Genomic DNA, 24,555 nt, shown 5'->3' on the forward strand with positions numbered 1-24,555 from the left:
GGGTTATATGTATGGTTTATGTTTTGCAGGAGGTTAGCCTAGATGATCAGAATGGTATATTCTGGCCTTTAAGTCTGAGAGTCTGTGGACATAGTTCTATGGGAAGTAGGTCTTGTCAAACAGACTTTACAGTATATCATTTTTTGATGAGATTACAATTTTGGTTGATAATGGTGTGTTTAAGGGTATGTCTACACTACGAAATTAGGTCGAATTTATAGAAGCCGGTTTTATAGAAATCGGTTTTATACAGCCGATTGTGTGTGTCCCCACATAAAATGCTCTAAGTGCTCTAGTCGGCGGACCGCGTCCACAGTACCGAGGCTAGCGTCGACTTCCGGAACATTGCACTATGGGTAGCTATCCCACAGTTCCCGCAGTCTCCGCCGCCCATTGGAATTATGGGTTGAGATCCCAATGCCTGAATGATGCAAAACAGTGTAGCGGGGGGTTCTGGGTACCTGTCGTCAGGCCCCTCCCCCTCCGTCAGAGCAACGGCAGACAATAGATTCACGCCTTTTTACCTGGGTTACCTGTGCAGACAACATACCACGGCAAGCATGGAGCCCGCTCAGCTCAGCTCACCGTCACCATATGTCATCTGGGTGCCGGCAGACGTGGGACTGCATTGCTACACAGCAGCAGCAGCTAACTGCCTTTTGGCGGTAGACGGTGCAGCATGACTGGTAGCTGTGGGGCTGGCAGCCGTAGGGCTGCATTGCACCAGCCCCTTGCCTTTTGCCTTTTGGCAGTAGATGGTATATTATGACTGGTATCCATCGTTGTCATATTGCGGTTCGATCAGAGGCACCTGGGCAGACATGCTCAGTCCTATTGAACTGTCTTGATGATGATGGCTACCAGTCGTAGTATGCTATTTTCTGCCAAGCGCCCAGTATTTTCTGCTAAGCACCCAGAAGAGGCCGAGGGCGATCTGGGTGCTGGCAGACGTGGGGCTGGCAGACGTGGGGCTGCATTGCTACACAGCAGCAGCCCCTTGCCTTTTGGTAGAAGATAGTATATTACGACTGGTATCCGTCGTCATCGTACTGCAGTGGCTATCAGTCATGCTGCACTGTCGGCTGCCAGCTTAAGATGTAAAAAATAGATTTGTTCTGTATTCATTAGCTTCCCCCTCCCTCCGTGAAATCAACGGCCTGCTAAACCCAGGGTTTTGAGTTCAATCTTTGGGGGGGCCATTCTGTGTGACAGTTGTTTGTGTTTCTCCCTGATGCACAGCCACCTTTCTTGATTTTAATTCCCTGTACCTGTACGCCATGTCGTCACTCGCCCCTCCCTCCCTCCCTCCCTCCTTGCTTCCCCTGGTCCGTCAGATACTAGTTTCGCACCTTTTTTCAGACCAGGCGCCATAGCTAGCACTGGGATCATGGAGCCCGCTCAGATCACCGCGGCAATTATGAGCACTATGAACACCACGTGCATTGTCCTGGAGTATATGCAGAGCCAGGACATGCCAAAGCAAAACCAGCACCAGCCGAGGAGGCGATTGCAGCACGGCGACGAGAGTGATGAGGAAATTGACATGGACATAGACCTCTCACAAGGCACAGGCCCCAGCAATGTGGAAATCATGGTGTTACTGGGGCAGGTTCATGCCGTGGAACGCCGATTCTGGGCCCGGGAAACAAGCACAGACTGGTGGGACCGCATCGTGATGCAGGTGTGGGACGATTCCCAGTGGCTGCGAAACTTTCGCATGCGTAAGGGCACTTTCATGGAACTTTGTGACTTGCTTTCCCCTGCCCTGAAGCGCCAGAATACCAGGATGAGAGCAGCCCTCACAGTTGAGAAGCGAGTGGCGATAGCCCTGTGGAAGCTTGCAACGCCAGACAGCTACCGGTCAGTCGGGAATCAATTTGGAGTGGGCAAATCTACTGTGGGGGCTGCTGTGATCCAAGTTGCCAGGGCAATGAAAGACCTGGTGATATCAAGGGTAGTGACTCTGGGAAACGTGCAGGCCATAGTGGATGGCTTTGCTGCAATGGGATTCCCAAACTGTGGTGGGGCCATAGACGGAACCCATATCCCTATCTTGGCACCGGAGCACCAAGCCACCGAGTACATAAACCGCAAGGGGTACTTTTCAATGCTGCTGCAAGCCCTGGTGGATCACAAGGGAAGTTTCACCAACATCAACGTGGGATGGCCAGGAAAGGTACATGATGCTCGCATCTTCAGGTACTCTGCTCAGTTTCGAAAGCTGGAGGAAGGGACTTTCTTCCCGGACCAGAAAATAACCGTTGGGGATGTTGAAATGCCTATCGTGATCCTTGGGGACCCAGCCTACCCCTTAATGCCATGGCTCATGAAGCCATACACAGGCAGCCTGGACAGGAGTCAGGAGTTGTTCAACTACAGGCTGAGCAAGTGCCGAATGGTGGTGGAATGTGCATTTGGACGTTTAAAAGCGCGCTGGCGCAGCTTACTGACTCGCTCAGACCTTAGCGAAAAGAATATCCCCATTGTTATTGCTGCTTGCTGTGCGCTCCACAATATCTGTGAGAGTAAGGGGGAGACATTTATGGCGGGGTGGGAGGTTGAGGCAAATCGCTTGGCCGCTGATTACGCGCAGCCAGACACCAGGGCGGTTAGAGGAGCACAGCAGGGCGCGGTGCGCATCAGAGAAGCTTTGAAAACGAGTTTTGTGACTGGCCAGGCTACGGTGTGAAACTTCTGTTTGTTTCTCCTTGATGAACCCTCCGCCCCCCCTCCCCGGTTCACTCTACTTCCCTGTAAGCCAACCACCCCACCCTCCCCTCCCCCCTTCGAGCACCTCTTGCAGAGGCAATAAAGTCATTGTTACTTCACATTCATGCATTCTTTATTAATTCATCACACAACTAGGGGGATAATTGCAAAGGTAGCCCGGGATGGGTGGGGGAGGAGGGAAGGAAAAGGACACACTGCAGTTTAAAACTTTAACTCTTATTGAAGGCCAGCCTTCTGATGCTAGGGCAATCATCTGGGGTGGAGTGACTGGGTGGCCGGAGGCCCCCCCACCGTGTTCTTGGGCGTCTGGGTGAGGAGGCTATGGAACTTGGAGAGGAGGGCTGTTGGTTGCACAGGGGCTGTAGCGGCGGTCTCTGCTCCTGCTGCCTTTCCTGCAGTTCAACCATACACTGGAGCATATCAGTTTGATGCTCCAGCAGCCGGAGCATCGACTCTTGCCTTCTGTCTGCAAGCTGACGCCACCTATCATCTTCAGCCCGCAACTTGCTCTGTTCATCCCGCGCTTCAGCATGCCACCTCTCCTCTCGTTCATATTGTGCTTTTCTGTAATCAGTCATTGACTGCCTCCACGCATTCTGCTGTGCTCTGTCAGCGTGGGAGGACATCTGGAGTTCTGTGAACATGTCATCCCGCATCCTCCGTTTTCTCTTTCTAATCTTCACTAGCCTCTGTGAAGGAGAAACATTTCCAGCTGGTGGAGGAGAAGGGAGAGGTGGTTAAAAAAGACACATTTTAGAGAACAATGGGTACACTCTTTCACGTTAAATTTTGCTGTTCACATTACACAGCACATGTGCTTTCGTTACAAGGTCTCATTTTTCCTCTTATATTGAGGGCCTGCCGGTTTGGTGTGAGAGATCACTCACGCAGTGCCAGGCCACAGATTTCGGCTTGCAGGCAGCCATGGTAAGACACAGTCTTTTGGCTTTTTTAACCTTCTTAACATGTGGGAATGGGTTCAAACAATAGTGCTCTCATTTCCCATACCAAGCACCCATTGGGTTGGCCATTTAAAATAGGTTTGCAATGTAAAAGGAGGGGCTGCGGTTTCAGGGTTAACATGCAGCACAAACCCAACTAACTCCCCTCCCCCCCCACACCCAATTCTCTGGGATGATCACTTCACCCCTCCCCCCCACCGCGTGGCTAACAGCGGGGAACATTTCTGTTCAGCAGAGCAGGAAGGGGCACCTCTGAATGTCCCCTTAATAAAATCGCCCCATTTCAACCAGGTGACCGTGAATGATATCACTCTCCTGAGGATAACAAAGAGCGATAAGGAATGGATGTTGTCTGCATGCCAGCAAACACCGGGACCATATGCTGCCATGCTTTGTTATGCAATGATTCCAGACTACGTGCTACTGGCCTGGCGTGGTAAAGTGTCCTACCATGGCGGACGGGATAAGGCAGCCCTCCCCAGAAACCTTTTGCAAAGGCTTTGGGAGTACATCCAGGAGAGTTTTCTGGAGATGTCCCTGGAGGATTTCCGCTCCATCCCCATACACGTTAACAGACTTTTCCAGTAGCTGTAGTGGCCGCGATTGCCAGGGCAAATTAATCATTAATCATTAAACACGCTTGCTTTTAAACCATGTGTAATATTTACAAAGGTACGCTCACCAGAGGTCCCCTGTGTGCCCTCAGGGTCTGGGAGCACGCCTTGGGTGAGTTTGGGGGTTACTGGTTCCAGGTCCAGGGTGATAAACATATCCTGGCTGTTGGGGAAACCGGTTTCTCCACTTCCTTTGCTGCTGTGAGCTATCTACATTATCTCCATCCTCATCTTCCTCGTACCCCGAACCCGCTTCCCTGTGTGTTTCTCCAGTGAGGGAGTCATAGCACACGGTTGGGGTAGTGGTGGCTGCACCTCCTAGAATGGCATGCAGCTCCGCGTAGAAGTGGCATGTTTGCGGCTCTGCCCTGGACCTTCCGTTTGCTTCGCTGGCTTTGTGGTAGGCTTGCCTTAGCGCCTTAATTTTCATGCGGCACTGCTGTGCGTCCCTGTTATGGCCTCTGTCCTTCATGGCCTTGGAGACCTTTTCTAATATTTTGCCATTTCGTTTACTGCTTCGGAGTTCAGGTAGCACTGATTCATCTCCCCATATGGCGAGCAGATCCCGTACCTCCCGTTCTGTCCATGCTGGAGCTCTTTTGCGATCCTGGGACTCCATCACGGTTACCTGTGCTGATGAGCTCTGCGTGGTCACCTGTGCTCTCCACGCTGAGCAAACAGGAAATGAAATTCAAACGTTCGTGGGGCTTTTCCTGTCTACCTGGCCAGTGCATCTGAGTTGAGAGTGCTGTCCAGAGCGGTCACAATGAAGCACTGTGGGATAGCTCCCGGAGGCCAATAACGTCAAATTCCGTCCACACTACCCCAATTCCGACCTCCTAAGGCCGATTTTATCGCTAATCCCCTCGTCGGAGGTGGAGTAAAGAAACCGGTTTAAAGGGCCCTTTAAGTCGAAAGAAAGGGCTTCGTCGTGTGAACGTGTCCAGGCTTAATTCGATTTAACGCTGCTAAAGTCGACCTAAACACGTAGTGTAGACCAGGCCTAAGTCTATTATGTGTTGACATAATATACTGAGACTTCGGTAAGGCATGTGACTTTAAACTGCCTGATGTTCTGATTAAAAAAATTAGCAGTGTACAAAATCAATGTAGCACTTACTAAATGGATTAAAAACTGTCTAACTGATATAAAAATAAAGTTGTTAATGGAGAATCATCATAGGGTTTCTAGTTGGGTCTCACTGGAATCTGTTCTTGGCCCAATGATATTAATGATCTTTATCAAAGATCAGAGAGGAAATTATAAAGTCTTTGCTGGTAAGGTTTGCAGATAACACAAATATTAGTAAGGTGGTAAATAATAATGACAGGTCAGTTATATAGAATGTTATGGATTGATGATGAACTGGGTTCATTCAAACAACATGCATTTAATATAGCCAAATTTACAGTCCAACATCTAGGAACAAAGAATGTGGGTCACACATACAGGATGGGGGACTGTATCAATAGGCTTGCTTATTGAGCAGGGCATCTCACTGGGAGCACATGACACCAGTGCTCTGGGATCTGCACTGGCAGCCCATTGGTCTCCGGCAGAGGTAATCCCGTGGGGGGCATGCTGGGTCACGTGCCCTCCATATTCATTGCTTGGTTTGTACTGAGCTTGCTCAGTAACGCTGCTGAAGCCAGCTGCCCTCACTCTGCCCCACCACTATCAGCAGGTACGGGTCATTTCTGGTCTCTGGATGGAGTTTAGGATGTTGGTTTGTGACCTATAAATGGCTAAATGACACGTAACTGGCCTTGCTGCTAGACTGCCTCTCTCCTCAGGCCATACTGCTCAGCCACGGTCAGGAGGGGCACTTGAGCTGGATCTTCCTAGTTATCAAAGAGAGGGGCAGATGGTAGGGAGCTTTCTGGGAGAGCTCTGAGACTCTGAAAATTGCTCACCCATTGTTGGGAAATGGCCGAGGGTATATTTTTTAGATGATGAAATGGATAGGTGGCTGGCTGGCTGTATTCCTGTGGAACTGATTTTATTTAATTGAATATACTATATAATTAATTATGTTAAGACACCTAGAGTCTTGGATAGGCATCTTGACTAAATCTAAATAAACAAAAAAAAATCCTAGAAAGCAGTGACTCGTAAGAGGACTTAGGGGTCACAGTGAATAAGCAACTGGACATGAGCTCCCCATGTGATGATGTGGCTAAGAGAGCTAATGTGAACTTTGTAAGTAGAAACAGGAGAATATTGAGTAGAAGTATGGTGAAGTTATTACCTTTTTATATGGCATTGGTCTTTAAATCCTTATTTCATGTCTTTCTTAAAAATATGCTTTAGTTGAACTTGATCAACCTTATAGGCTTGATGTAGAAATTAATGGGTAAAATTCTGTGTGTTATGCAAATGGTCAGCTTAGAATAGATGATCATAATGGTCCTTTCTGGTCTTAACATCTATAAATCTTTGTAGAAAATGTCAGTTTCCATTAATTATATCAAAACTAAGCTTGGCTTTTAAGCTTCAAATGAGTGATGTCCAGTAAAAATACATGATGCTATTCATAAAGAAAAAAGAAAAAAGAGGAAATAAAATTGACCTTATTGCCTAAGAAATACAAGAGTATTAGAAGTAGATAGGTTGACTTGTCTGCTCTTGTTCCTAATAGCTATCTATCTAGCTGCCATTTGTGAGGTGGTGTACTGCCCTTCCAGGTTTCAGCCACAGAAATCATATGGACTTGAAGTATTCCATCCCAAACTGTTCTCAAGGGAAAAAATGCAAAACATTACAATTATATCTATGTGACGTGACGTGAAAGATTGTCTTCATTACAATGCCTTAAGCTCAACAGCCTGCTGAACTTCTCTTGGAAGAGCAATGGGAGGTCAGAGGCACAAACTTCAGAGCCTAGAGGAAGGTGTCTTGTCCAAATAGGTGGAGGGAGTATATCTTTTTATCTTTTTAAACACTTCCTGTCTTATTTTTCTTTCTACTCTTACTGACAGAAGGAAGCACTAAGCATTGAACCTAATATGTTTTAGTTGCATTTTGTTCTTTAAAAGATCTTTTAAATATAGAACCCCAAAAATAGGGAGACTTGGCTGTAAACCAGAACCCAGAGTTCCTGGTGTCTGTGGGTACATCTCCATGGGGATAAAAGCCACACGGTACCGCCATAGCTGGCCTGGGTCAGCTGAATCGGGCTTGTGGGGCTTGGGCTGCGGGGCTAAAAATTACTCTGTAGATGTTTGGGCTCAGGCTCACAGAGTTCCAGAGTTCGGGCTGCAGCCCAAGCGTGAACATCCACATAGCACTTTTTCAGCCCTGGAGCCAGAGCCCAGTGAGCCCAAGTCACCTGACCCAGGCCAGCTGTGGGTTTTTTATCTCCGTGTAGACACACCCTGTTTGTACAGCTAACCCAGGCAGTGCTAAACCATCCACCATGGAACTTGCAGTATCATAGCAGTTTTTCTTGGGTACATCCAGGGCCGGCTCTGGCTTTTTTGCCGCCCCAGGCAAAAAAGCCTCCGGCCGCCCCCCCCCCCCCCCGCGGGGGGGGGCGGAGCCTGGGGGGGGGGCGGCAAAAAAGCCTCCGGACGGGGGGGGGGCGGCGAGCCCCGGCGGGGGCTCCGCTCTCCCGCCGGGGGGAGGGCGGCCGGAGCCCCGGGGCAAGGGTGGCGAGCCCCGGCGGGGGCTCCACTCTCCCCCCGGCGGCCGGGGGCAAGGCGCGGGGGGGGGGGGGCGGCCGGAGCCCTGGGAGGAGGGCGGCGAGCCCCGGCGGGGGCTCGGCTCTCCCCCCCGGCGGTCAGAGCGCCGGGGGCAGGGCGGCGAGAGGGCGGGGAGCCCCGTTGGGGGCTCGGCTCTCCCCCCCGGCGGCCAGAGCGCCGGGGGCAGGGCGGCGAGCCCCGGCGGGGGCTCGGCTCTCCCCCCCGGCGGCCAGAGCGCCGGGGGCAGGGCGGCGAGCCCCGGCGGGGGCTCGGCTCTCCCCCCCGGCGGCCAGAGCGCCGGGGGCAGGGCGGCGAGCCCCGGCGGGGGCTCGGCTCTCCCCCCCGGCGGCCAGAGCGCCGGGGGCAGGGCGGCGAGAGGGCGGCGAGCCCCGGCGGGGGAGGGCGCGGGGGCGGCCAGAGCGCCGGGGGGAGGGCCCGGCTGTGGCCCCGCTCTCCCCGGCGGCCCGAGCGCCGCGCCGCCCCCCTCCAGGTGCCGCCCCAAGCACCAGCTTGGTTGCCTGGTGCCTGGAGCCGGCCCTGGGTACATCAGTGGTCTGCAATGTCTGCTAATAAGGATAGCGGTCTCAGAATCACTTTTTGGAACCCACCAATTTTCGTCATGTTCTAACTGTATGTTGCAACATGTTGACATTTATGCTGTGATGTTCCAAGAGAAGAATTGGTCTCAGTGAGAATTGATCCTGAAGCAGAATTCCAAACACCAGAGCATTCTTTCTACTTTTTCTTTGTCAGTAGCCAAGCAGAGGAGTTGACAGTCTATCACAAACGTGAAACGGAAATAGTGTTTCTGTGAATCACAGTATTTTGCAGTACCAAATCCATATATATTTAACCCAGTTAAATTAACAGATTTCTTTCATTTTTAAAGAAAGTTTAATACAAAAGAATATCATCCTTTTTGTGGTGTTCATTTGTAGTTTGAGAGTGAATCCCCAGTTCCTGATCTGACAATCTTTACTATATTGAGTAGTCCTTACTAATGAGATTAGTTCTGTTGGAGTCAATAGGACTACATAAGAGAATAAGAATAAGGTCTTGCCATAGTGGATCTTGGATAGCAAAGCAACTATAATTCTTAGTCTTCCTAAGCAGGACATTCAATGGAAAAATTGCAGTGTCAGGACCCTAGCATTGAACCCAGGTCTCTCAGATAGTATCTTTAGCCATTGTGCCATGGCAATACATCAAACTGCTGCCCCAACCAACAGCCTTAGTGCTAAAGACCTACAGGCCCACAGCAGCCAGGCACCTGATTGGATGGACAGGCAGTACTCTCATTGGGTGCCTGGGCTATATAAACCTCCCAACAGGAAGAGGAAGCTGTCTGAGTGACAGACCATTGCCTGCTGATTGCTGCTTAGACCACCTTGTCATGCTTCTCTGCCTGAGCCAACCTTGCTGCCTTGCTGTTTAAAAGAAAAATGCTGCCATGTTGCCTGACCTCGACTCCCCAACTCACTGACCCAGCCCCTTGGATTGGATCTTCTGGCTGCTGATCCCTGTGAGAATGATGACAATTGCCCCAGACTGCCTCCAATACAGATTGACCTGTTGGCTACCCAATTACTCACGCACCCTTGACTACGGCTCTGGACTGCCCCCTAGCCCGCCTTGGCCACTGGGCATTACAAGAAGTTTGCAAACTGCATCAGTTGGCAACAGTTCGGCTGCTGTCAATATAGTTTCCTTCCCTAAAAGTGTAACTTGTGATTAATATTTTATGCAAGCAGAACTTCTTTGACAAAAGTATCAAATTCATGATCGACATCTTAGTAAACTATGAACTGTTTTTGTTTTGTTTTGTTTTTAAAGCAAGTAAAATATCCTAGGTACTTTAGAATGATTTTGCAATATTTATGGAGAAAATTGATTTCCCCCCTCCCCTTATGTCATAATGTTGGTAATGTATAGAGTGGAATAGAATGGTTTTCTAGATTGATTTTCATACTCTGAAAGAACTTTATGAAGCAATAATTTTGTTAATGGCAATGCAATAGTAATGAACTACACCCAATATGGCAGCTATATATTATGCATTCATCAATAACTTAAAAACATCCTTGAAAACTGTAACCTATTTATTGGGACTGGAGAGAGGGAATATTGGCTAGAAGGACACACAGGTTATCCCTTTTCAAAAAATGTGAATACATCTAGTTGAAAATTATCCATCTAAGTGTTTATCAATGGAAATTTGGGGTTTGACTAAATTAAATACTTTGGCCAAAAAAACCCAAAATATTTTGATTTGGGTGTGCTGCTGCAGTGCCTCATGGGACTTGTCCTCAGTTGTCTCATATTCTCTATGGGCCAGGTTTCCCAGACCGACACAATCCCCCTATTGGCCATGTGACTCCCATGATGCACTGCTTCCCCTCACTAAGAGAGAAGACCATTGTTCATCCTGAGAGATGTAGTCCCAACAGGGAGCCCAGCCTATAGGGAAGATCAGGGGTGAGGGGGAGGCATGAGGCACCCAGACTTACAACTCTTATGAGGCAGCGCAACAACATATTGGAATAAAATTTCTTGCTAAAGTATTCAGATTTTTATTTATTTGTTTGTTTATTTAAACCAGCAAGTCTAAATTTTCCATGGGGGTAGGAGGGACATTTTTGACCTCCTCTGATTGTGAGGCTTTTAACTTTACTTGGACAGCAGAAGGGACTTCAGAATCCTTCAAAATAGGATGATTTAACAGCACATTTCTACTTTGTCAGCATTAAGATGAAAGCTCAAGTCTTGGGGTGGTACGTGACACTTTTATTAAGAGGCAAGAGTGCTAGCTGCTGAACCTTCCTGACACACCAGGCTTTATCTAGTTTTATTTTTTACAGAATCAATAGACCTCTGGAGTATGGGCTATTTAAGTTTAAAGCCTCTATTTCTGCGCTTTACCTGGGTTCTGACAACTTTAGTTCTTTTTTGAGATTAGTAAAGTAACAAACTACTGTGTGTTTCAGATGCCAAAATGAGTCCAGCTTCTCCTATCATGTTAGTTGTTAAATCCTGTCCAAAAGATTTCTTATCCGTTGATGCTGGAATTAATGGAGGTGCATTCAAAGGGAACATGTATTTTTATATTGACTCTTAATATGTTTTTGTTTTAATTTTGTTTTGTAAATTGTATTCAACCACAGTTTGCTCTAATGCCATTGACTTTAATCCAGAACAAGCGTTCTTCCAACATCATTTGTTTGTTGCAATATTAAAGAGAGCTAGTTTTTTTGTAGCAGTAACTACTCACAGATACTAATTATTCCTTCTCTTGCCATTTCTTTAGGGGATGTATATCAAGTCAACATATGATGGGCTGCATGTAATCACTGGGACTACTGAAAATGTAAGATCCTTTATTCCAATGAGACCTGTTTATTACACCTACAGTTAGCAAGAGACATGTATACACAGTATATTTCATATTATGAAGATTTGTTTTAAATCAAGCCACTGTTTATTAATGCTTTAATTTTTTGAGTATCTTCATTATTATGTAAAAAAATATATACAGCAGATGCTGCTTAATAGCAATCCTGATATTAACAACTTCTAGTTAATAGCAATGTTTTGCTGGGTGCCAGTCCTGTCCCATTGACTTTAATGTTAGTAGGATTTGGATATTGGCAACAGGCATGCCACTTATTGATAGCTTCCCTGGCTGGAGCCCCACACACCTGTCTACAGCTGGGAGGGGAGTCTTTGGCGAGGGGGCAGCAGCAGGAAGGAGACTGCAGCCCGGCTGCCAAGGCTTTCCATGGGGAGCAGGGGCACTGGGGGCCTGCAGGGCTGCAGGGTACCTCTCCTGGTGCTCTCCGGGTTGTGCCCTGTCCTGGCACCATCTCAGCGCTTCCTTCCTTGGCTGCAGCCCCACAAAGCCCCAATGTTGCGGAGCGGCAACCAGGGCAGGAAGTGCTAGGATGTGCTGAGCACTATCCGTAGGCAGGTTTGGAGGGCTGCAGCCTGGGAAGGCACCTCAAATAATAGCAACTGTTTTCTGAGAACCAACAGGCTGCTAATAAGCAGAATCCACTGTATTTCTTCCATAAAAGAAGTACATCCATAGTATCTATTTACTGATTTTAAAACCATTAGCATTCTATACATAGAAACAAAAAAAAATAATGAAGAGCAACAAACAAAGGCTTTAACAAAACAAAATCCCGCCCATTGGCCCCACCACACTTCCCTAATGAGCTTGTGTACACAATTTTCCACTAGCAAATGTTTGCTTTTATAGGAGATAATTTTTTCTCACATGACGTTCATTGTTGTCATTAATCTTATATAATTTCTGTCATGTCAAAATGTCAGTCTTCTAAATCATGACTAAAGAGATCTTCTGCCTGTTCTGGATCAATTTCTATGCATAATCAAGGGCAATTGCTATCCATTTTTAAAGATTTTGTTATCCCATGTGTTGACAGAAAATCATGTAGTAAATATAAGTCAGACTCGGTAATTTCTGATTCTGTATTTTATAGACTTTATCAAGCTAGGCTAGAAATGCCTCTTAGGTAATTTCTTAATATGTCCAAATACTATAACTGTCCAAGCACTGATCATCACACACCTGGATTACTGTAATCACCTCCTCTGGCCTTAATGTCTGCATTCTTCCCCCCTTCAAGTCCATTCAACAGGCTGTTAAAATCATTTTCCTAATCCATCATTCTGACTGTCATCCCCTCTCTCTTTCACTACATCAAAAACAATTTTTTGTCCCAACTTACAAAGCCCTCCACAACTTAGCTCTCCCCTTCCTATCCTACCTTTTATATTATCATAAGATTGACTCCTGCCTTCAGTTCATTAATGGTGTCAGCCTCAATTATCCAGTTCTCCAGTTCTCTTACAAGCACCTTCACATTTTCTCCCATGCTGCTCCTTACAAATGAGAGAAACTCCTAGTCAAAATCGATAAAGCCGGCACCTAAGCCTCCTTCAAGTCCCTCCTCTAAACCTGCTTCTTCCGTAGTGCCTCAGGAATGGCTTGGCAGGTGGAGAGTTGTGATTGTTGCTGCTGATTGTCTGAGAATCATTGCACACATCCTGCTTTTTTAACCCTTTCTCTCCTGCTCCACAACCTGACCCACTGTTTGTCATCTCCACCTATTATGTGTTGTCCTTTGGATTGTAAACTCTTTGAGGCAGGGACTTTCTACATGTTTGTACAGCCCATAGCACAGTAGGGCCCTAACCAAAAACCTAGACGATATGGCATTAGAAAGGTTAAAATATTAATGATATATGAAAAATATTCTACTTAGTATATTCAGAGCATTAGCTAAAATAGAGTGGAGTGGATCACAAACTTTTCATATTAATATTTAGTACATTTCATACATTGTCCATTAGTTAATTTTCCCAGTGAATCTCTCCTGTGAGTGTTGTGTAAGTTGGCTATTTTTATATAGAGACTTCATGCTAAGAATTTGGCATGTGTCTTACTCTATATTTAGTAGTGATGTACTGTAGTCTAGTATTAATGTATATGTTTTATTATATCATAATTATTTCTACACTTAGTAGAGATATACTGTAGACTAGGGTTGCTAACTCTGACTGAAGCTATTCCGGGAGATTTTTTCCCCAACATGACATAATGTAATTTTCTTAAAATATCCTATTAAAATCTCCTGGATTGCTTTCAATAGTTACCAGGAAATTGATGCCAATTCCAGGAGATTCCAAGCCAATCCTGGAGGGTTGGCAACCCTATTGTAGACTGGTACTTTCCAGACTACTGAGAAAAGATAAATGAGTATCTCTCTCTTTCACAACTAAGATGAGGCACAAATATATCTTTTCCTGGTCTTTAAGAAGGCCAACTGTAATATGGAGCAGTCACAGGGTGACACTGGCCCTTTAAGAGGGAGCAGCACCAGAGTACCTGTGCCTAGTCAGCTGACCCCAATTAGGTTTAAAAGCGGGCATCTGGGCCAGAGGAAGACCCAGCGAGAGACTGTCACCTGGTGAGTGAGAACTAGGAAGTTGCAGGGTGTAGAAGCAGCAGGACTTCTAGAATTTTCTGGGAGGGCAGGCAGTGAGTGCCTGGGAGGTACTGCAGAAAGCAGGAGCAGCCTAAGAGGTGAGCCAGTGAGAACCTGAGAGGAACTGTTCATAAAATGGTATCCAGGGAGAAAAGCCTTGGGTGATGGTGCTCAGAGAACAGGGCACAGAAGCAGGCCCAACTGCCAGAGACCCTGGAAAGGGTAGGCAGTGAGAGCCTGAAAGATAAAAGGGGGGGGGGGGAGAAGTCCCCTGGGGACTGTAGCCCAGGATGAGTTGAAAAACTGTTTTTGTTCGCTTTGCCTGTGTTTGAGAAATAAAACTCCCCAGAAGAAACTGTGGGCATGCCAGTGGATGCATTGCCGGCTGGGGAGAAGCCCTGCCTTTTTACAGGCAGTTTATTTGTGAATGTATAGTATTAGGTATGCTCCGATCCACCTAATACCTGTTTAGTTGTTGCCTCAGATGCAACAGGAAAGTTTTGCATGTACATACAGTGTCCATGAATGATGCTGAAAAGTGCCACGCACCTTCAACTACCAGAATTGGGTAGAACAGACATTCATAACATTACGGAGTGAAAGATGAGTGCAGTTGCTGTTTGGCAGCTCTTAATATACTACAATGGTGCTATTTATGTACTAAAATTGCAATGCAATGGTGAATAATTTTAGTTAAATGTTCGTTTGCTTCCTTGTGTAATCAGAACGGATTGTAAAAATGTGCTAGAACTAGTCTTAGCCAAACTAATCTAATCTAAAGGTTATCCGGCTTTATTAACAATGGCAGAAAAATCACCATTGTAGACTTTTGGAGGAGTTATCAGGCAAACGTGTACACCTTTCACTCTGTCATGCTACATTTGTTAGGATTGACTCATAGAAACTGTATCTCAAACTCTTTACATAATTAGGTAATAAAAGAAATCTAATAATAAAAGTGTGTGTGGTGTAGATAATTGAAGCAAACAGACATATGCCCAGAGGAAAATTTGACAGACATAGGGAATAGTGGAAGATGCATTTAAAGAAGAGATTTGAAAAGTGGTCAGTGATGCACAGATATAGAAGGAGGTCTGAGGTGGTAGGCACTGCTGAGGAGAAAACTATCACGCTAACAGTGGAAAGATTGTGGGAAAAGGCAAACTGAGACAAGGGCTATATGAGAAGGGAGAGTTGGAAAGGAATAGGAAAACAAAAATCTATGGGGAAAAAATAAATACAAGGCAAGGCAATTTTGAACTCAATACAAAAATAGATGGTTAGCTAGTACACTTGTTTGAGGGTGGAAGTGGGAATTCCCACTCTTTGGTATATGTGAGAAAGAGGCCTGCAGAATTCTATACGTTCTGGAATTTAAAGAGCTGAGGCCTGTGGAGGGCATTGAGGAGCATGTTACATTATCAAGAAGAAAGGAAATGAAGGCATGAACTGGGATTGCAGCAGGGAGGGAATCAGGTCAGTTGTGTACCCAGGCAATGTTGTGAAAGTATTGAGGCATATTTACAGATAGAGGAGAAGGTTCAAGGTAAAGTAGAATGCTAAACTGGTTGATGTTTAGATTAGGGTTGATAAAGCATAAAAAGGGTGAGACTTGGTGTATGTGTCTGTGTAGGAGAGAGGTAGAGAGAGTAGATGGAATTGGTTTTGCTCCTTTTTCCTGAGAGAAGTATTTCTGTTTTTGAGATGAAGCCATAGTTTCTTTGCCATAGACAAGCAGAAAAGGTGTATAAGAATGAATTATTTAAGGCATTTAAATATATGTAAGTTGAAAGCTATCCATGTACTCAAGGTAGTTAAAGTTTGAAGATCATGATAAGATGACTTAGGGAGAAGGTAGACTGAGAAGTGCAGTCATGTGAAAACTGAAATTTATGGGACTCTAAAAATCTTTATACAGTTTATGAAGTCACCACTGAAGACTGATAAAGAGTGCATGAAAGGAATGGAACTATTCAGGAGGGATGCAGAAGATGTTATAACAAAGTAGGATGATTCTGAATTGAATGATGGAAATGAATTCCTCACATTTGTCATTGGAAAGGCTGTGATAAGATGGCAAATTGTATTGGTGGAGAAAATTGTTGTTTAATTGCTTACACAAAGTTCAAAGGAAATTTTATCTGCAGTAAGCTGTGTGTAGTTCCTTTATGAAGTGAACCATTCCTGATAAAATTGGATTAGGTGAGGTGAAGTATTCAAACTCTATAAAACAGATATTGAAGTTATGCCTTACTAGTGCTCAGACTGGAAAAATAAAAATGCTGCTAATAATTAGCTGAAGACAGTAGGGCAAAGGCCAGAGTGGCATGCTGTCCCATACCAGTAATTCTACCCAGCATTGGTTAATTTTTAATGTGACATTAAATAATGGATTGTCAGAGAAATCCACAAGAGCAAAGAAAATTGTAGTTTAAAGATTAAATTGTCACTGTTTACCCATAACAGCACTCTGTGTACTGTGCACCTATACCAGCCTCCCCCATTACCGCAGCATAGAGGGTGTGTCAGGAGGATAGTTCTTAGTTGATGCATGGTCCCTTAGGAAGCAGAGCCAGCTGTTGTCTCAAAGCTGCATGAGAGCTGAGGTCAGGGCAGCTTGAGAATCAGGCAGCTATAACCAGCTTCTTCCCCAGCCAGGTGCCCTTGGCAAAGGGAAGAAACTGGCTCCTAAAATAGGGAGGAATTATTTAGGGTGGATGAAAGGAATAGAACAAGTAATTAATACAACGAAAATGAGCAAAGGAAACCTTTGACAGTGTATCAGGAAAATTTTCCTAATGGTGTGAGATTTAGTCTAACATTGGATAATCTCCCAAGGGAAGTTTATCCCTTTTTTGCTTTTAAATGACTCAAGCCTCATTGCTTGAGTCATTTAAAACTGGACTGAACAAAACTGTAAGAAATTACTGTACTGTGCACTAGTAGGGAGATAGACCATATGAACTAACTGGACTTCTCCATCTCTATTTTCTATTACTCTGTATTTTATGGATTAATTGTATATTGCTGTTTAATTGCTTGGACCTAAAAATGCATAATTAAGCTAAATCCAAAGACTCTGAGTTTTATGACAACTAACATTAGAATAGATTTTAGAGCTAAAATATAGGGTGTAGGGAAATCATAGTAAGCTTAAATGATCCCTGTCATTTTGGAATTTTTTAAAGAAAAGCCTTTTATATTTAAAATACATTTGTTAATGTAAAATTAGCAACTTTCTAACAAAAAAAAGGCTAAAGAGAAAATTCCTCTGTAAGCAGCTTGTTGTTTGTGATATAATCAGTGGGGGGAAGGTGGGGGAAAGTGGTGGGGGAAGAGATAGTAATGAAGTTTTCAAATCCTGCTCCTTGTTTCAGCTCTTCCCTCATGATAGTAGAGTAACCTGCTTCAGAACCTTACACTTCACTAGTTAATGATTTTTCATTAAAATAAGTTTTATATTCACACACGCAAACACAAAATATTAGTGCACCTTGGCTGGAAAAAGGCAAATTTCAGAGGCCTTGCAGCAGCTCAGTTTCCATTGTTGGAAATATATTGATATCATAGAGCCTGTATGGTGTAATTTATTTATACAGTGTTCTAATCTACACTGTATGTATGAATCCTATATGCAGTGTTGTTATAGCCATATTGGACCCAGAATATTAGAGAGACAAGGTGGGTGAGGTAATAATTTTTTATTAGACCAATTTCTACTGGTGAGAGAGACAATCTTTTGAGTTTACATAGAGCAACCTGAAGAAGATCTCTGTGTAAGCTCGAAAGCTTGTCTCTATCAACAACAGAAGTTGGTCCAATAAAAGATATTACCTCACCTATCTTTTCTCTCCATATGAATCCTGTAATTCTTAAACTAAGAAAGACCAAACAGCACACTGGCAACTCTGAATCTAACTCAGGCTAATGGGAGTACTGCCAACAGTATACTTCATTATTATTATTATGAATAACTTTTAATTTATTTATTACTTGTCAAGTTCCAAAAATTGTACCTGGCACCTCACAAAACAAAGATTTGGGCCCTACCTTGAGGAGCATACAGTCTAAATTTGACATGATACAAGAAGTGGGGGTCATCCACAGACAAGGAAGAAGGGCATAAGAGAAGGCAAATGTGACAGTAAGATCACATGGTGACTCAGGAGGTGATTTGTTTTGATGTTTTAATTATATTTTCTCCCCCCTACACTTCATAGAGGGGAGACAGCAGAGTTAGTCTTTAGGAGTGATTTAAATAAGGCTTGTCAAGCAGAACATAAGAACATAAGAATGGCCGTACTGGGTCAGACCAAAGGTCCATCCAGCCCAGTATCCTGTCTACCGACAGTGGCCAATGCCGGATGCCCCAGAGGGAGTGAACCTAACAGGTAATGATCAATTGATCTTTCTCCTGCCGTCCATTACCATCCTCTGACAAACAGAGGCTAGGGACACCATTCCTTACCCATCCTGGCTAATAGCCATTAATGGAGTTAACCTCCATGAATTTATCCAGTTCTCTTTTAAACCCTGTTATAGTCCTAGCCTTCACAACCTCCTCAGACAAGGAGTTCCACAGGTTGACTGTGTGCACTGTGTGAAGAAGAACTTCCTTTTATTTGTTTTAAACCTGCTGCCCATTAATTTCATTTGGTGGCCCCTAGTTCTTATATTATCGGAACAAGAAAATAACTTTTCCTTATTCACTTTCTCCACATCACTCATGATTTTATATACCTCTATCATATCCCCCCTTAGTCTCCTCTTTTCCAAGCTGAAAAGTCCTAGCCTCTTTAATCTTTCCTCATATGGGACCCATTCCAAACCCCTAATCATTTTAGTTGCCCTTCTCTGAACCTTTTCTAATGTCAGTATATCTTTTTTGAGATGAGGAGACCACATCTGTACGCAGTATTCAAGATGTGGGCGTACCATGGATTTATATAAGGGCAATAAGATATTCTCCGTCATATTCTCTATCCCCTTTTTAATGATTCCTAACATCCTGTTTGCTTTTTTGACTGCCGTTGCACACTGCGTGGACTTCTTCAGAGAACTATCCACTATGACTCCAAGCCTATGAACTCTTTTTCCTGATTAATTGTAGCTAAATTAGCCCGCATCATATTGCATGTATAGTTGGGGTTATTTTTCCCAATGTGCATTACTTTACATTTATCCACATTAAATTTCATTTGCCATTTTGTTGCCCAATCACTTAGTTTTGTGAGACCTTTTTGAAGTTCTTCACAGTCTGCTTTGGTCTTAACTATCTTGAGCAGTTTAGTATCATCTGCAAACTTTGCCACCTCACTTTTTACCCCTTTCTCCAGATCATTTATGAATAAGTTGAATAGGAATGGTCCTAGGACTGACCCTTGGGGAACACCACTAGTCACCCCTCTCCATTCTGAAAATTTACCATTTATTCCTACCCTTTGTTCCCTGTCTTTTAACCAGTTCTCAATCCATGAAAGGATCTTCCCTCTTATCCCATGACAGCTTAATTTACGTAAGAGCCTTTGGTGAGGGACATTGTCAAAGGCTTTCTGGAAATCTAAATACACTATGTGCACTGGATCCCCCTTGTCCACATGTTTGTTTGACCCCTTCAAAGAACTCTAATAGATTAGTAAGACATGATTTCCCTTTACAGAAACCATGTTGACTTTTGCCCAACAATTTATGTTCTTCTATGTGTCTGACAATTTTATTCTTTACGATTGTTTCAACTAATTTGCCCAGTACTGATGTTAGACTTACTGGTCTGTAATTACCAGGATCACCTCTAGAGCCCTTTTTAAATATTGGCGTTACATTAGCTATCTTCCAGTCATTGGGTACAGAAACCGATTTAAAGGACAGGTCACAAACCATAGTTAGTAGTTCCGCAATTTCCCATTTGAATTTCTTCAGAACTCTTGGGTGAATGCCATCTGGTCCCGGTGACTTGTTAATGTTAAATTTATCAATTAATTCCAAAACCTCCTCTAGTGACACCTCAATCTGTGACAATTCCTCAGATTTGTCACCTACAAAAGCTGGCTCAGGTTTGGGAATCTCCCTAACATCCTCAGCCGTGAAGACTGAAGCAAAGAATTCATTTAGTTTCTCCGCAATGACTTTATCGTCTTTAAGTGCTCCTTTTGTATCTTGATCATCCAGGGGCCCCACTGGTTCTTTAGCAGGCTTCCTGCTTCTGATGTACTTAAAACATATTTTATTATTACCGTTTGAGTTTTTGGCTAGCTATTCTTCAAACTCCTTTTTGGCTTTTCTTATTACATTTTTACACTTAATTTGGCAGTGTTTATGCTCCTTTCTATTTACCTCACTAGGATTTGACTTCCACTTTTTAAAAGATGCCTTTTTATCATCCCACTGCTTCTTTTACATGGTTGTTAAGCCCCAGTGGCTCTTTTTTAGTTCTCTTACTGTGTTTTTTAATTTGGGGAATACATTTAAGTTGGGCGTCTATTATGGTGTCTTTGAAAAGTGTCCATGCAGCTTGCAGGGATTTCACTCTAGTCACTGTACCTTTTAATTTCTGTTGAACTAACCCCCTCATTTTTGCATCGTTCCCCTTGCTGAAGTTAAATGCTACAGTGTTGGGCTGTTGAGGTGTTCTTCCCACCACAGGAATGTTAAAAGTTATTATATTATGGTCACTATTTCCAAGCAGTCCCGTTATAGTTACCTCTTGGACCAGATCCTGTGCTCCACTCAGGACTAAATCGAGAATTGCCTCTCCCCTTGTGGGTTCCTTTACCAGCTGCTCCAAGAAGCAGTCATTTAAAGTATCGAGAAATTTTTTCTCTGCATTTCATCCTGAGGTGACATGTTCCCAGTCAATAAGGGGAGAATTGAAATCCCCCACTATTGAGTTCTTTATTTTGATAGCCTCTCTAATCTCCCTTAGCATTTCATCATCACTATCACTGTCCTGGTCAGGTGGTCAATAATAGATCCCTAATGTTATATTCTTATTAGAGCATGAAATTACTATCCATAGAGATTCTATGGAACATGTGGATTCACTTAAGATTTTTACTTCATTTGATTCTACATTTTCTTTCAGATATAGTGCCACTCCCCTACCCCCGCACGACCTGTTGTGAGCTTCCGATATATTTTGTACCCCAGAATGTTTGTGTCCCATTAATTTTCCTCACTCCACCAGGTTTCTGTGATGCCTTTTATATCAATATCCTCCTTGAACACGAGGCACTCTAGTTCACCCATTGTATTATTTAGACTTTTAGCATTTGTGTACAAGCACTTTAAAAACTTGTTACTGTTTATTTGTCTGCCCTTTTCTGATGTGTCAGATTCTTTTTTATGTGAATGTTTCTTGTCTGATCTGGCCCCTACTTTATCCTCTTCCATCCTCACCTCCTGACTAAAACCTAGAGAATCTCTATCAATAGACTCTCCTCTAAGAGAAGTCTCTGTCCGACTGCTGCAGAGGAGCACGTAGATTGGCTTTGAGTAGGGAGTCTAAATCAAAGGGACAACATGAAAGAGGGGCTTGTGTGTAACTGTAATATATATTATGGAAGCACCAGTTATGGCTCCATAATTAAGGTGGAGGTGAGTTTTATACTTCGACACCTTGAAAAAATATATATATTTTTAAAAATCTGTTTAAACTAATCTGGGACTACAAACACCAAATATTGCCCCATCCCATTAATTGTGGATGTTTGATGTATCTAATCAGACATGCTGTAGTCCTGAAGCAGTGAGAAATAAAGGAAAGTAGAGGAGACTCTTATCTAAGGAGACTTTGTAAACTAAAGACTACTTACATGTTACAGAACAGCTAAACATTATGAAGAAAGTGCCCTATCCAAATCCACTCCTAAGAATCAGAGAAAAATCCTGGCTCATTTATTCAGTGACTGGTATTTGGGGTTGACTTTATGTAGCCAATAAGATGTACAGGAAATCCTCATTTAAAGTCATCCCGGTTAACGTTGTTTCGATGTTAAGTCGCTGATCAATTAGATAACATGCTCATTTAAAGTTGTGAAATGCTCCCTTCTAACATCATTGGCAGCCACCTGTTTTGTCCGCTGCTTGCAGGAAGAGCAGCCCGTTGCAGCTAGCTGGTGGGTGGCTGGAACCAGGGTGGACCAGCAGCCCCTCTATCAGCTCCCCCTATCAGCTCCCCGCTTCCCTAAATTCCCTGTGCAGCAGCTGTCCCTCCCCCCACTGCCATGTGCTGCTCCTGCCCTCTGCCTTGGAGCTGCTCCCAGAGACTCCTGCTTGCTGTGCGGGGGGAGGAGGGAAGAAGGGGGCTAATATCAGGGTGTCTCCCCCTCCCCCCTGCTCCTGCACCCCACTTACCCCATCTTCCATAGAGCGGGGGGACATACGACGGAGGGATGGAGCTTCTAGGCAGTAGCTGCCACTCAGGTCTCAGCAAGCTGATTTAATTAACAAGGCAGTGTACTTAAGCCTGGGGTCAGCTACTTAAAAGGGGAAATGTGCATTTTTTCTCTCACTCCCAGGGTGTGTGTCTCTGTCTGCCCTCCCTCCTTTCCTGCTGCCTTGTAGAGTGTTGTGAGAATTAACCCTTGAGGGCTCAGTCAATTGCTAGTTCATTTAGCAGTAAGGCATTCCCTAGAAAATATCCCACCCTCTGACTCCTCCACCTCAACCAAGCTTCATAATCATCACCACTGTGTACCGGTATTAAATTCTTTGTTTAAAACTTATAGTGTGTGTGTGTGTGTGTATATATATAAAGACTCTCTCTCTCTTTATATATATATATATATATATATATATATATAAAGAGAGAGAGAGTCTTTTTTTCTGGTGAAAAAAATTTCCCTGGAACCTAACCCCCTCATTTACATTAATTTTTATGGGAAAATTGGATTCGCTTAACATCGTTTCTCTTAAAGTTGCCTTTTTCAGGAACATAACTACAACGTTAAGTGAGGAGTTCCTGTAATAATAAAGGACCGGACAATCTCTGAACATAAAAAGAGCTATGTTCCCATTATGACAATACCAAACCTTTAATTTAGTCTAGGTTAGATGGTTTGCCATATCGTTCTTAGATCTAATAAGAGCAGATATTTACTGAAGTAAACAGACTGGACAACCTATGCAGCAGTGGCAATGGTGCTGTAAGCTAAGTCAAAGAAATATACTTTTGTAAAATAATGGAATTATTAGATGGTGAGTGGTAATCTGTAGGGCTAATATAGTGGTATTATGCAAGAGGTCTCTGAGCTGGTGAAGTGCTGGTTCAGCAACAAATTGTTATCAGTCCACAAATTTTCTCCTCAAAGTTTATTTTTGAGGTTTTTTTTAGAGTGCATTGATTATAATAATAGCATTGATTAGAGCGCATTGGTGGCTGCCAGTAGGCAAATTTTGATCTATAGGCAATCACATACCTTGTTGAAGCTGATTGGGGTGGGCGCGGGGGGGGGGGGGGTACTAGCCATTCTTTATTCAGGAAAAATATAAGAAGCCTGTAAGCTCCTTTCTGGAGTAAGATAGTTTGAAACAATAGAAAACAATGCCCAAGAGACTAAGCCACATGCAAGGTTGATCAGAACGTGATTTATCTGGGTGGAGAGGTTTTCCCTGGGGGCTGATTGAGAATGTAGGGTCTGTGTGTGTCAGAAACATCCAGAATAGAAGCATAAATTAGCAGAAAGCCAAGAGAGAGTTGCCAAAAAATCCAGGAGACATCCAGAAAAGTACTGGTAACATAGCTCTAGGAGGAAGCCCAGAGAAAGAGCTTCTTTTGGGCAGCTGAAAAGAGCCTAAGAATTTTGAGCAAGGAAACTGCCTCCTGTTGTTCATTTCCACTGTGTTCAGGGAAACAGGACTTTGTGTACCTTCTTTGTAGAAAATAGGTTTGCACCAAAGAAATGCCTGACTCTCTCATCAATTTCTCCTCTTAACAGCAACAAGACCCTGAATATTGGCTAACTGCTCAGGCCAAAAGGGGGAAAAATAGAAATAAAAAATAAATTAATGTACATAACCAAAATCCTCATCTCCCAGCATCTCTTATAACCCATTCCCGTCATAACTAGGTGTGGTGAGTTTTACCTTCTCAATAGTTTTCCACTTTCAAAATATCAGTTAGCTGTTCTAATAGAATATTTTGTTAGTCCCCAGCTATGCCTTATTGCTTGCCCTCATCACTTATGGGCGGTCTCAGATACTGGATACTCAGATAGTATGGTGATAGGCATGGTGTAAAAACTTGAATAGAAAGTCTGTGTTAACAAGCAGTTAACTTTCTGTTTGCTGAAAAGCAAGTATGGCTTCCATATGCTAGCCAACTCCTACAGTGATCACCCTTTATAAAATTTTCATTTTCACCTTAGATGATAAAGTCACCCATTATTTTGCAGTTTTATCTTAAATTCTGTGCATATACTATAGAGAATACTACAGATACTGAGGTAATGCTATTTGTTATCTAAGGCAATTGGCAAGGTTATAAGTGATGACTAGTATCTTGAGTAGATCCTGTATCTCTTACAATGAGGTCAGCCTAAATGACATAAATACAAAGTT

General features: G+C 43.9%; 1 protein-coding gene across 5 annotated transcripts in view; it reads left to right on the forward strand.

The window, feature by feature from the left end:
- LOC135883552 (connector enhancer of kinase suppressor of ras 2-like) overlaps positions 1-24,555 on the forward strand; it is a 569,301-nt gene that overhangs the window by 286,901 nt on the left and 257,845 nt on the right. For all 5 annotated transcript variants that reach the window (XM_065410743.1, XM_065410741.1, XM_065410742.1 and 2 more), the window contains exon 7: positions 11,292-11,351. In XM_065410743.1, the coding sequence (XP_065266815.1) occupies positions 11,292-11,351 (60 nt within the window). The remainder of the gene's footprint in view (positions 1-11,291; positions 11,352-24,555) is intronic.

The sequence above is a fragment of the Emys orbicularis genome, chromosome 9 (assembly GCF_028017835.1).
Source record: "Emys orbicularis isolate rEmyOrb1 chromosome 9, rEmyOrb1.hap1, whole genome shotgun sequence".
Classification (NCBI taxonomy): Eukaryota; Metazoa; Chordata; order Testudines; family Emydidae; genus Emys; species Emys orbicularis.